This window comes from Rattus rattus, chromosome 6 (genome assembly GCF_011064425.1).
Source record: "Rattus rattus isolate New Zealand chromosome 6, Rrattus_CSIRO_v1, whole genome shotgun sequence".
In the NCBI taxonomy this organism is placed as follows: domain Eukaryota; kingdom Metazoa; phylum Chordata; class Mammalia; order Rodentia; family Muridae; genus Rattus; species Rattus rattus.
Genome location: NC_046159.1, coordinates 3,855,319 through 3,869,546, shown reverse-complemented (window position 1 = coordinate 3,869,546; position 14,228 = coordinate 3,855,319). Strand labels below are relative to the sequence as shown.

General features: G+C 42.1%; 1 protein-coding gene across 1 annotated transcript in view; it reads left to right on the top strand.

Moving 5' to 3' along the window:
• Itpr2 (inositol 1,4,5-trisphosphate receptor type 2) overlaps window positions 1-14,228 on the top strand; it is a 387,801-nt gene that overhangs the window by 305,265 nt on the left and 68,308 nt on the right. Inside the window, exons 48-49 of the mRNA XM_032905407.1 lie at window positions 2,920-3,045; window positions 10,267-10,442. Of these exons, the coding sequence (XP_032761298.1) occupies window positions 2,920-3,045; window positions 10,267-10,442 (302 nt within the window). The remainder of the gene's footprint in view (window positions 1-2,919; window positions 3,046-10,266; window positions 10,443-14,228) is intronic.

The following is a 14,228-nucleotide window of genomic DNA, read 5'->3' as shown; positions in this document are numbered from 1 at the left end:
CTTCAGTAGTCAACACATGGGGTGGGGCAACATCCGCCTCAGAGCCTCTCACCCAGTGTCCTCTGTGTGTGTTTAGACAGGATCTCACGGCTCGATCTGTCCTCAGATTCTTCCCACAGATGACTCCGCATCTCAAGTGCTTAGTGATTTCCTGGGGGTCATTCTTTCTTCTTCACTCTCTTTCTCCCTAAAAATCTAGCAAGCAAAACATTTCCAAACACCTGTAATCAGACAGATCCCTGTGATTGATATAGATAGATAGATAGATAGATAGATAGATAGATAGATAGATAGATAGATAGGGATAGGTAGGTACAGGTATAGGTATGTAGTAGTCAAGCCGTGTAGCCCTCGGCAATTGTAACATAGCTCTCCGATGTGTTTGCAAACACTGAGTTTGGGATATTTTTTTGAATTTTAAAGTTCTAAATCATTTTAATGAAACGGGGGAGATGGCCTAGAAATAAATCCATAGGGCGCCTCGTAACCATCCATAACCCCAAGTTCACCCTTTCTGCCCTCCAGGGCACCAAGCACACAGAGGGTCTGCAAGACATTTATGTGAACAAAACACTCATGCACATAAAATAAAACAAGCCTAAATTTTAAACATCATTTGAAGTCGTTTTCTCAGATAACAAACCTTGAGGCAGGATTGAGAAGCTCTTGGCATTAGCTCCTTCTTGTCTTTTGGAGACTTTCCCAGGCAGGTGGGCATGTGTGACTTGGACTTCACAATTCGGTTTTCTATACTTTTTACCAAGAGACCCAAGGAGAGTGGAGCTGGTCAAAGTCTGCTTTGGGAATAAGGATAATTAATGTCAGGCAGGTTTAGATTCCTAAGACACCGCTGCTCTTTAGAATTTTACCACACAGAACTCAGCAGAAAAACTGGGCATCTACTCTAAATGGAATATTCAAAAAGTTTAATTTGAGATATTTGAAAAATATTGATTTTATTCATATTAATTGAATAATAAACTCAAACTAATTAAAAATTAACTGAATAACAAGCTGAAGCTCTAGGATCTGGGTTTTGTGACAAACATTTTACTTATTTTTTTTTTTTACCAAAAATAAAATTTAATTCCCAGTGGACATTGTATTTTAAATCTTAGAAGCACTTGTTCTCAAGGTTACCATCTCGATGATTTTGTGGGCTTGGAGATAGAAAGGAGAGGGAGCAGCACAGGCGTCTACAGTTCATGATCAACCATGGGATTGCCCAGCGAAATGGCCATTCCCATTACAGCCTCTTCCACTGTGGAGTACTCCCCCCAAGAGGAGGAGCATGAGAGGGACTCGGGAGGGGTACAACCCCATGTCATCAGAGGGCCCAGAGGTTTAGGGTAGATCCAAAATGTACACGATTTCCCCTCTCACATACCTCACCCCACTGACTCTGGTATTTTGTCTTTACATTTTTAATTATGTGTATGCGTATTCGCTTACTGTGGGCTTGCACACATGTGTACAGTGCCCGCAGAGGCCAAAAGACGGTGTCATGTGCCTGGATCTGCAGTGACAGCAGTCGTCACCTATGTGATGTGGGTGCTAGGACCTGAGCTGGGTCCTCTGCAAGAGCAGCACCTGCCCTCTCCTGCTGAGCCACCCCTCCAGCCCCAAACACTAATATTTGCATCCTGTAGGTTGTTTTGTATGAGACAGGGTTTTCACGTAGCCCAGGCTGGCTTCAAACTCACTATGTTGCTAAGACTGACCTTCAACTACTGATCTCCCTGCTTCCACCTCCCAAATGCTGGGGTTAAGAACAATACCACTGTGTCCGTCCCCTCCCTCCAGTATTTCAATCCCATGTCAAGATGTTACAAGATGAATAATAGTCAAGACCCAGAGGAGCTGCGAGGCGCCCAGAGTCGGCTGATAATGTAGCCCCGCTCCAAACCTCTCTGCATTACAATTTTGCTCAGTGATTTAGATATGGAAAGGCCTGAGCTCCCGATACACACTGGTAGATGAATTTATTAACTCCTTTCTGATGACAGGCCTGAGTTCCCTTTCTGGAAATACTCAGCAAAGCCTCCCCACTTACTGGCCTCTTAGTGTGGACTTTCACCCCCGTGGCTTCAAACCCACAACATTATCAAAAACATTCTAATTTAAAATAAAAATGATTTTATAACATTTTTTTAAAGTGGGGTCTCGCTGCATAAGCCAGGCTGGCCCCAGATTCCCAGGTTGCTATCAACACTCATAGGCATCCTTCTGTCTCAGCCTCCCAAATGATGCTGAGACGTCGGGCCTGGGAAACAGTTATGTCTCTCTGGCTCCTGTACGTGCTGGGCTGTGGTGCTGAGACTCGGGTTTCCAGGTAACGGTGCCCGTGAGGGGCTTTCCAGCAGCTGCACAGCTGAGTCTGCCATCCTGGCTTTTGTGACATTACATCATGAGGATATTTTTGGTCTTCCAGTGAATGGGTCCGGGGAACTGTTAGCGGAGTTCCCCTAATCTGCATGGTCCAGATTCAAGGGATTTACTGTAGAATCACCTTTGCTGACACCTTTGAAGGATGCAAAAGGAGCCAAGAAAAACTCTTTTACCATGTGGTCTTCTTTTTTAAAAAGATTTATTTATTTACTGTATGAGAGTACACTGCCGCTGTCTGCAGACACACCAGAAGAGGGCATCTGATCCCATTACAGATGGTTGTGAGCCACCGTGTGGTCACAGGGGATTGAACTTAGGACCTCTGGAAGAGCAGTCAGTGCCCTTAACCCCTGAGCCATCTCTCCAGCCCCCGTCTGGTCTTATAGTACGCTTTCTAAAGTAAGTCAGTCTCTTCAGATGCACCTCTGTGGCAGTCACAGTCACGTTGCCCACACTGTTAGCTCGGCAGGGCTCCCGTGTTGATGGCGGCATATACTGGTCATTCTTACTCCTGTTCTTGTTGCTTCCTAGACAACCCCGCCCTGTTCTGGTTCTCCAGGCACATCTCCCTGTGGGGGAGCATCTCCTTCAACCTGGCTGTGTTCATCAACCTGGCCGTGGCTCTCTTCTACCCATTCGGGGATGACGGCGATGAAGGCAAGTGCTCCTCTTACTGCAAAAGAAAGAGGCCTGAAAAATCACAAAAATTCTCGAACTGCATTCCTTAAGTCTCTAGAGCTTCGAAACAAAGAAGCTTAGTTCTCATCGAGTATTTCTGTATTCATTGAGAGTGTAGAGGTAGTAAGTAGAGTAGACGGAAAACCGTGGGCAGTAGAGATGTTGTTTTCCAGAAATCTCATGAATGGCGTAACTGCTGGAGTGATTATGTTGGTTCCACATAATTAGTATGATCAAGCATACTTTGTACTGCATTATCTCAATTATGTAAGTGAGAGCCTTAAGCTCTAGCATTTTGCTGAAATGGTAACAATTACATTGCACTTTCTGTCTTGTCTGGGGGTTTTATAATAAGCATGCCTGCAAAATACATGTTTTGATTCTATGATACTGTGTATTTATAATACGCATCATCTCAGTCTTAGAAATACACAGCCTAAGACTGTAATGATGGACAGTGAAGGATATTGACTGTGAAACTGGTGTCATTAATCTGGTAGTGCATGAGCTCTTTCAGAGGCAAAGACAGGACTTAGAAGTGAAGTACGAAATTCCATAGGTATCGGGTGGGAGTTTTCGAAATGTCTCGTTTATGCTTAGCAAATTGCGTGGGGAAAAATCTGCTACAGGTATGAGGTACAGTCTGGAGAGTAGCTTTGGAATGGGTAGAAGAATGGGTTGGAGGTTAGAAGGTAAATACGGTCACTGTGATCCTAAGGAAGACAGGAGACTTGGTACCGTAACACAACAGGTGAACAAGCAAATCTCAGCTGAACCGGAGGCAGCGAGAGGAGATGGGAGCCCAAGAACAACTTACAGTGTTCCCATGGGCATCAAAGCCTTCATCTCAGCCACAGTTTGATCTGACATAAGTTGAGCTTGCTGTGTTTCTGAGCACACAGCAGAGACGGGGGATTGTGGACAGCAGAGCAGGTATGTCACGTCGTAGCAGGAGAAAGGCAACGAACTCGTTCATCCATCTTGTGGCAGAAGTGGGAACGCCTTTCTCTCTCCTTGGTCTGGTCTTCTTTGGTGATGAGATCTTGGTACAGAGGAACACAGCTCTTGAGGAAAAGAGTCCATCACCAAACAATAAGGTCATATGTCCTGTGCCGAGACCACTGAGGCTACATGACAGAGCCCCAGTAAAAGAGATACCGAGTCTTTGAGATGGATACAGGCCTGGGAGTCATCTAATATCAAGCTTTCACTTGACAGACAGAGCAATGAAAACCCAGTGCAGACCTTCAGCCCCTAAAAGAAGCAGACTTGACAAGCCTGGGGCTGGAAGGCACAGAGCCCTGTGCTATGGGGAGCCTGGTTACTGGGAGCAAGAGTAAAGGCCACTTCTGAATAAGATTTCTGAGTCAATAGTAGTAGCAAGATGGACGCTCAGTCCTAGGACACCAGAGTGCGGGTGCTTCCCAGAGGGAAGGCAGAACACATAGGGCACCATAGACCCCCATGATGAGTCTGAGTCACATGACTACAGTTTGTGTGCGTTAGCTCATGACAACTTTATAACTGAGGTTAAAGTCTTGATCAAAGTCAACACTGTCTCTAAGCCTTGACCACACGCTGTGCTTAGCCAGGAAGGCTGGGGAGTCCACACCTCTGGGCTGATATGCATGGCCACATTGTCCAGGAAACTGCTGTGTGCCAGTGACAGTTCTTGATGCTGGAGTTTTCCAAACAGGCTGAGCCACTGTTTGTCAGGCTTAATTAGAAACTGTGTAGAGACAGATTGAATGTAGAGCGAAGTTCTCCTCGTAAGTAAGTGGCTTAGAATGATGGGGGCATACAACATGACAGGTTCCAACTGGAAAGGTCTCCCAGCAGACAGAGCTGAGAAAGTTTTGAAAAAATAAGGATCTGCAGTAATATTCTATAAAGCATAGAATAAAACTAATCCAGGACCCATATGAATAGAGAAAAGAGAGCGTTCTTTTTGCTAGTGTCCCAGTTAAGAAAATTTAAGAGTGGTAGAATTTACATGTCACCGTTTGGCTGGTCATAATACTCAGTGGATGCTGAAAACAAGGATTAACTATGAAGAAAAATACAAGAACATAACACTTTAAGAATCTGCCCATGATCTTCTTAAGCAATTACAGTGGAGAAAGGAGTAACTGTAAAACAGAAAACCCACAAAACAATCGTCAGTGATAAGCAGGGGAGGCAATCATGAAAGCCCCCAGCAAACTTGGGCCCACAGACCTCTGTTCATATGGGCCATACTGTCCAACCCTGGACCCTACTACAGCCACAAAGTCACAGAGCCCTCACAGCAAGGGGCCAGCAGAGGCATGGGCTGGCCAGCAGAGGCACGGGCTGTTGTCGTCCTCCAGATGCAGTGAATGGTGGGTGAGGTGTCAACCGTGTTCTTGGAAGCATCTCGTGCTCAACTGTCTTGCTTAAATGAGGGATACGATGTTAGAGAATAGCATCCTTCAATCAGGATGATGGTGGGCAGTGACTCAAGGGGGATGTTCAAGGGGAGATGTCTCTCAGATGACCTCCCTGAGAGCCAGCATCCACCTCTACTGCATCACTAACTGCCAGGCTTAGGTGGATATGTTGATGCTGTCTCCAGCCACGCCAACTGATCTGTCCTGGCAGAGTAGTCAGTGAAGAACTTTTTATCCCGAGATAAATATGATATTGAAATCTAGAGGGAGGTCTTATTCTCTCACATTTTGAATGTAATTCTTCCTCACAGGCATTTTTGCTGAGGAAAATAAGATTCTTCAGGGTGATTTCAACTCACTCAGTTTCACAAGTGTTGATGGGTACCACTGTGCAGTCCACACCATGCTAGGCTGAGAGACACTAAGATTAGTAAATCTGTTTTACCTCAGGGATCTCACGGTCCAGTTAAAGGACCAAGAAATGAGAAAGGCACAAGACCAAGGACCACCAGTGGATTTGTGGATGAGTGCTGACTTTATCTGGACCCAGGTGTAGCAAGCAGGAGTCTAATGAACCCACACAGGAAGCAGAGGGTTAGGGACAGTTGAGAATAAGAAGCAGCCATGCTGGACAGGAAGCCATAGATAAATTATCATGAGTCTGAGCTGAGTTCCAAAATGAGAGTAGAATTGGAGTCCAGTCTGACTGACTAAATTTTTTTTATAAAGGACCAACTTCTTACTTCTAAGACCTTAGAAGGTATAGAGGAATTTCTAAAGGTATCTTCCCATTAAATATAAAATATGCTTACTTTGGGAAATTGATAGAAACATGCAAAACATTAAGAAAAAAGATTCCCACCTGATGGGGAAGGATTGGCTTTAGTGCTTTGTATTGCCTTTTTATTATAGTTATTTGTTTGTCTGAGAAACAGCGTCTCACCAAGTAACCTAGGTTGGCCTAGCATTCACTATGTAGCTCAGGCTGGCCTTGAACTCACACCAATCCTCCTGCTGTAGCTTGCCATGTGTTCGGATACTGGTATGTGTGACTACACTCCACTGAGACTGGGTTTGAAAAATGTTAGCACCTGTCTTTAGAGTGTCAGAGAGGTCGTGTTGCTGTTAGGTTGTGTTGTTGTTGCTAGGTTGTGTGGTTGTTGTTGTTAGAGAGGTTGTGTTTTTGTTGCTTGTTTGTTTCCCCAAAGCATGGCTCGATTCTCCAGGTTGGAACTAACCTGATGACTCACAGAGGGCCACAGACTTCATCATCAGTTAAGTATATTAAAGAAATAACCGTTCATCTTATTTTCTCATTCCGCACAGATGTACTTAACAGTAAGCTGTGTACAAGGTTCTACACTGGACAGTCTACACTGGAGTTACATAGCTACACCTTCTTATATGTCACAGGGAAACCCCAGTGAGCCGCACACTCTCTGGGGCAGAATAAAGGTGTGGCTAAATCCTCCAGAACCAGTGACAATACACAAATGAGCAATTGTGCCAAACCCTGACCTTCTAGGATACCATTCCAGACTTTATGAATTGGCACAACAAGTCACGTGATGGGCAGACCATGGTCAAATGTTCCCTGAAGGTGTTGTCAATTTTTAATGCATACTTAAAAGCAAGGCTGGGGGATGCTGTAGCTGTGTCTTATCTGAGCAGAGTTTAGGCTTAGCACCCACCACATTGGGTGGTACACAAGTATCTGTAACTCCACCCAAGAGATCCAATAACATTCTCTTCTAGCCTCTGTGGCCATCCGTGCGCGTGTGCGCACGCGCACACACACATACACGCATGCACACACAGAATGCACATAAATAAAATCAACATTATAAAAAAAACCATGAAGCTGGGGGTTGAGGAAACGGCTCAGTCAGCAGAGTGGCTGCTGTAAATGCATGAGGACCTGAGTTTGGATGTCTAGAACTCATGTAGAAAGCCAGGTATAGGTGCACAGCCTGGGGGTTAATAAATATTTACTGCTTGCTCACTGCAAAGTCCGGAGCATATTTTGTCTACTTGATAAACAAGTATTGATTGATTGTTGCAAACTCACTGTGACAGGGTAGGGCTACCCCACACATTTGTAGTCTTTGTGCTTTAATGGAGACCTAAGAGTCACCACAAACCATGGAATGTTAAAGACACACACACACTCTCTCTTTGACCCTTGGAGAGCTGTCGAGTCAAGGCAGATGACTTGCTTTTGCTAGGTAGAGTACCTATAAACCAGTGTCATATAACATAAGTAAGGTGAAACATAAATTAGGTTTATTTTGATGAGGAGGAAGATGACCTCTCTCTTTCCAATCATTTAAACATTATTTACATTTTATTTATTTCTATTTATATGTGTGCATGTTTTGCCTGTGTGCATGTCTATACACCATGTGCATACCTGTTGCCTGAGAAAGCTAGAAAAGGGTATTGGATCCCTTAGGGCTAGAGTTACAAACAATTGTGAGCCACCATGGGATTGCTGGGAATTGAACCAGGATCCTCTGGAAGAGCTAGCAGCAAGTGTTCTTAACTAGTGAGCCATTTCTATAGCCACACAACTTTCTTTTAACCCCTGTTTATTTGAAGCTGTCACTATAACAAAATACCTGACACTGTGTACTTCATGAGGCAAATGTTTAATTAGTTCCCTGCTTTGGAGATGGGAAGTCTATGATCAGGCACCCCTGTCTCTTCACTGCAGGTGGGGACCCTCCTTGGTTATGTCACAACGTGGTGGAGAAGCAGAAAGGGGTGTGGCTGTGCGGAGGAGGGCTTGGGTGGGCAGGGGAGCCACACTCTGCAATATGTTCTCAAGGGAATATCTGGTGCCTGCTCTGTCAACATCAATCCCTCCCACAGACAGTAGCCTGTAAGCTGGGTTTCCTGCTGGAGGTACCACCTCTTAAAGATTCCATTGCCTCTGCAGTATTGCTCAAGGTCCAAGCTTGACATCCCATAGCCTTTGGGAAAACAGTCAAATCATACCTAAACCACAATAATTAGCATTGCCATGGAGCCAGGATTTCAAAGCAGAGATGATTTAATGTTGTTCATGGATTGTTCGGAGTAGCTACGAGTGTCTGACAGAATCTTTGTAATTTTGAGATGTGTTGGTCTTCAATGAATACAAACTTCATCAAAGGACATGTGTGGGTCTTCCAGGGTTTTGATGCCAACCCTAAAGCTTTGCTTATGAAAGCTCTCAGTGTGTTTGTGTCAGAAGTCAGTGTTATGGTAAAAATAGCTGTGGATAACAGAGTGAGCATCATTGTGGAGTTTTTGGCACAGGAAATTGTGGAGAAATCTCCAACTTGGTATTTTCCTCCTTCCCGTGTCATCCTGTAGACACAAATTTGAGGTCTTGGTACCATCAGTCAAGCCAATAACATGGTGCCTGAAGTTACTTCTGCAGATGCAGCACACGCCAGCCACTCTTGAAAAGGGGTCAACGCCTATGTCATAGAACTATACTTCTTTTTAAAGGGAAGATTTTTTTAAACCTCATTTGTGAGAAATTTCTAAGGAACATGGTTTATCAAATAGTTTATTTAAAAATCATTGGAAACTCTTCTTTTGCCTCTGTGTACGCATGTGCATGTGTGTATGTGTGTATACATGTTTTGTATATAGGTACATGAATGTATATATGAGTGTGCACACATATGGAAGCAAGAGGTCAGCCTCAGTGTTCTCTTTCATGACATCATTCTCCTTGCATTTTGAATCAAGGCCCCTCAGTGACTTGGGTTCACCCAATCAGATAGACTGACTAGCCACAAAGCCCTACAGATCTGCCTGTCTCTGCCTACATAGCAGCTGGACCCAACATGCTCACCTTTATTACTGGGGTGTAGGGGATGAGATTCAGATTCTCAAGCGCATGAGGCAAGAACTTTCATGGCTTGGCTCTCTGCCCAGCTCCATAAAACTTTTATTTCCTGATGGTTAAATAGACTAACATATATTTGGAACTTGAGTCAGTGTTCAAGTATATACACGCATATTACTACACTCATAATTAGACACATGTATGTGTGCTTTAACACATGAAGCTTACTCATATGTAGATAGGTGTACACATGTTTTAACACTTAAAATACTCACGTAGGTGTATATACATGTGTTTTAACACTTAAAGCGTCCATATTTTAAAAATCTAAGTGTTCTGCAAATTAGGACTTTTTAACATTTAAGTATTTATTTATCTATTTTCTGTGTATGTGTACATCTGCGAGTGGAGGTCAGAACACCTGTAGGAGTTGGGTCCCTTCCTCTGCTGTGTGACTTCTGGGGAACAAACTCAAGTCATTGAGCTGGGTGGCAAGTACCTTCCCCTGCTGAGCCATCTTCCTGGCCCAAACTAGATTCTTTCAAGGAATTGATAGGATAATAATTTGACACTAACAGAACAAGGGAAACAATGAGTTAATGAAGCATGGTCCTCGATTTTTTCACGACCATTAATCGTGACCTTTGACTTGAGGTTCGCAACTGAAGCACATCTATCAAAAAGCATCTCACACATCGCTCCCCAGGAGAGAACATTCTCAGACCTGGTGCAAAGAATGTTAACTAATAAATATTTATGTAGCCTGGAGTCACCTCACAGATCTTCTGGAAGTGGAATGAGGAACCATGTGCTCTAAAGTGCTTCCTTGGGGTAGAACATGGAATAGGTTATTCTGAGATCCAGTGTCCTGTGGCTTTGTCTGCACAGAAGCCAAGATTTCCATGTTTTCTCTTTGTTCTTTGTGACAAATAACCCATCCACATTTTCCAGGTACGCTCTCCCCGCTGTTCTCAGCCCTCCTTTGGGTAGCAGTGGCGATCTGCACGTCTATGCTGTTCTTCTTTTCCAAGCCCGTGGGCATCCGGCCATTCCTTGTGTCTATCATGCTCAGATCAATATACACCATCGGTCTGGGGCCAACACTAATACTTCTTGGTGCTGCCAATGTAAGTACATTGCTTAGCTCTGTAGCTGATGGGATTCGGATGCACTGAATATAAACATAGTCCAGCTGTATGCTTGTGTACGCAGTGAATCTCTACCAACATGAATATCATTTGTGGATGCTTTAATTTTCAGAGAAAGAACAAGAAGATGATGGATACATTAACACATTTGCACAGCCTTGTAGCCTGACTCAGTTCTGCTGTTCATTTTATCAGTTTTAATGTTCTTTCTGCGTCATCCCCTATCACTGAAAAAAATCCCAAAACGACCCAGCCACTGTTAATACCCGCAAGAAGGTTCTAAATAATCCCCAAAGATTAAATTATATTCAATAGAATTTAAGAAGTACCTTCTATCAAGTGACTTAGGAGGGAGAAAAGACTGCTAGACAAAAGTAAGATATAAGATTGGGCTCTTTTATATGAGAAAATCTTATAAGCTTACAAAAGGCATGGGTGAAATTGCTTCTCTTTTCCACCAAGATCTGGTATATTAGAACAAGAGAAGGCCTTTGGGCTGTTAGGTCAGTAAGGGTAGAATGAACAGACTGGAAGTATCAAGCCAAGAAGCAAACGAGAGATTTGTTTGAAATAATTTAAACAAAAAAAAATATAAAACTTTGAAGGGGCTCTGTGCCAAATTTATGCAAAGTGCATCTGTAAATGGAGAGAAGATAAATCATCAAATTGATAATATGACAAATGGTCAAAAATCACATAAATATTGTTATATCTACCTGATTAATACCCGAAGCACTCCGTTTAACTTTCATTGCATCCCTGAGAATCCTATGCCCTGATATTTTAGCTAGGATTATACTACCTCGTATATTTATTGAGGATGATAGTTGATCATTATATACCTTGGTTATCACAGTGTCTATAAATATTTTTGAATGAATCAATTAATGAGTGGCCAATATTTATTGAAAATAAATTAGTTAACCAACTTGGACTATCAAGATGAGGCAACATAGCCAATTCTGTTTTTTTCAGCATTTCTGACTTTGACTTTTATCACAATTCTTCAAATGCTGGACAGCATTCCACAGTTCCCAGTTATTAGAATATTCAACCCCCCTTCCCCAAATTCTCCATTACCACAGTGAAGAGGATTAGAAGAGTACCAAATACACCCTTCTCTGGGTTTCATGGAGACTGGACCTGTCACACCAACGCATGAGTGCAGTCTTTGTTATCCCTGACCATGTTTCTGTGGAATCTGTTTACTGTGCTTCCCCAGCTCAATGGTGCTGTGAAAGTCACTCCTTCCAGCTTACTCCCATCCTTGGCATTGGAATATTCAGAAGCGATCTCATGACCTGAACTTCTGCTTACTGTCTTTGCTTTGAATGTAGGCTGATGTTATCATCATCGGAGAACCATCATGAATATGTATAAATTCGTCTACACCTCTGTCTGAGGCTTATTTTGCTTCTCTAGAAAGCATGTTGAGCATGAAGTTATATTCTTTGAAGAAGTGAATGTTATCTGTAAAGTGATCATTGACTTTCAGTAAGGCATTAATCTAAGTGAGTAATATCTAAGTTTAAAAAAGTGAAGGAAGAGCCAGGCAGAGTTGTGCCGAAGATAACAAATGTTCGCTGCGCCTGTTACATGATACGGTAGATGTTTAGAACACCAAGGGGTAAAAGGGTGCTGCTTGCCATCTGGAATACATGTAGACCAAGGTGAGGAATAACGTTTGAATGTTTGGGCTGTTGGAGAACTAAAAACATCTGGTGTTCTTTCCCTAACTCTTGTAGGACAGTATAAAGTGATAACTTTCATGTGCTTTGGTAAGAATCATTCCACCATAAACATATTCTTTACCAAAGCCAGGTGCTTAAATAACAGCTTTATGAAAAAGTGTTAAGCATGTAGACATGTCTGTCTTACTAACTCCATGAATCTTCCCAGATCCCAATAGCATGAAGCATGTTATTCAGGCACACACTACCACTACCCTGGGGTCATTTGACCAAAGAAAATAACCTATGTCGACTTGAGGCAAATTTAATGAGGTCACTAAAATTTAATACTACTGCAGATGTCAACATAAAAACATATTTATAATTGTATGGTATTACATAGATTAAGATTAATATAATTAATTTAGAGAATTGCTATCTAGTTTTCCTCTTCACATAAATACTTTACACAAGTATCTTGGTTTATCTTTACTATGACAGAGGAAAATTCAAGTAAGAACATGAATCTTATATTTATATCTTAGGTAATAATATATTAATAATTTAATTTTTACACAGACCTTTTCATTGTATAACAGGTGAGGCTGTGACTTCTAAAATAATAGATATTAGACTAGAAAGCACAAAAGAAAACATTAGCTTGACAGTTTGGCCATGACAAACAGCAGCCAATCTCTGATTGCATCTTCTTGTAAGTGCAAGTGTAGTGTGGACAACTGGTCTACCCTCCTCTGGTTGCTGAGGTCAGTTGAACATCTTTGTGTGGAAGATCCAGAAAAGATCAGTTACTATTATATACTGATGATAATGTCTGTCAAGTACTGTATCTGAGTATCTGATATGCAAATCACTAATCAGATATCAAAGTATTGCCACCATGATATGTCTGCATCTTAGCTCTTGTGGTACCTTGTTTCTAGACACTGTCCCTTGGTGTTAAGCAAATATGAAAATTCTTTGAGGAAAGGATCGTAATAGAGGAAAGACCTTAGTATTTATCAGATTTCAGTTTATTGTTATAAAATTTAATTCATTTGCAGAGCCTGAAATATGTCCATATTTCAGTTAGATTTTCCCATCACGTGTGTCTCAGCGATTCTGAATGTTGCAGTATATATCTTACACAGTTTTCTTCCCCTGCATAGTGTGGTAATCTTGGCTAATGTTGATATAAATTAACATTCTGAGAACTACAGGGGTCGTTGCATAAACCTGGGGTGCTTCATATTTGCTCACATCATTTGAATGTTTTGCAAACCTCGTTTATACAGATTTAGCATTTCCTGTTGATTAAAGAGGTTTCTGATTCATTATATGGATGCTATATCAGCCTTAACTACTCCATTTATCTGCACCTTAGATTCTTTGTAAGAAAGAGGAAAACGGTAAATATAAGTAAAGATTTTTCTTCCGATGCTAGGAACTGAATCCTGGGCAGTATACAAGGCAAGTACTCTACCAGTGAGCCATGCCCCAAGTCTTCGTGAAATATCTTTTAACATCATCTAAAGGGTTACTGCCTCTGGTATTTTTCCCCTTTCTGATAATATTGGGAAACTCTGGTTCACTCAATGGCAGTAGCCTTTCTCATAGTTATTTTAATGAGAAAATGCTAGAATTTGTTCTACCTACTTTGCACAGAGGAAAACCAAGTGAGCTTTTTTTTTTTTTTTTTTTTTTTTTTTTTTTTAAAGAGAGCCAGGTCATTAACAGTTACCACAGTTGTAACAGTGTTCTTAGTTGTGTATCTGCAGTTTTATGGGTGACTACCATGACGCTGTTAATTGTAGGACGACAAATTTGTATTCAGTAAACACAAAGCCTCACTACATATTCTGAACTGAAACTTTCCTTTCACATTCTGCCTTTGAGATGCACACACAATGTTTTGTTCAATGTGGTCACTGGATGTCATTATTTCTGGCATACAGTTGTCAAAATGCAAATCTTATCCCAGGCTGAGTTGAATATCGTGAGCGGTGCTGTTCACGCTGCCTGTGTTTACTGTACTGTCCTGCTGACAGTTCAGGGTGATATTTGACTGCATGTAAATTTCGCTTTCTACAGTGACCTT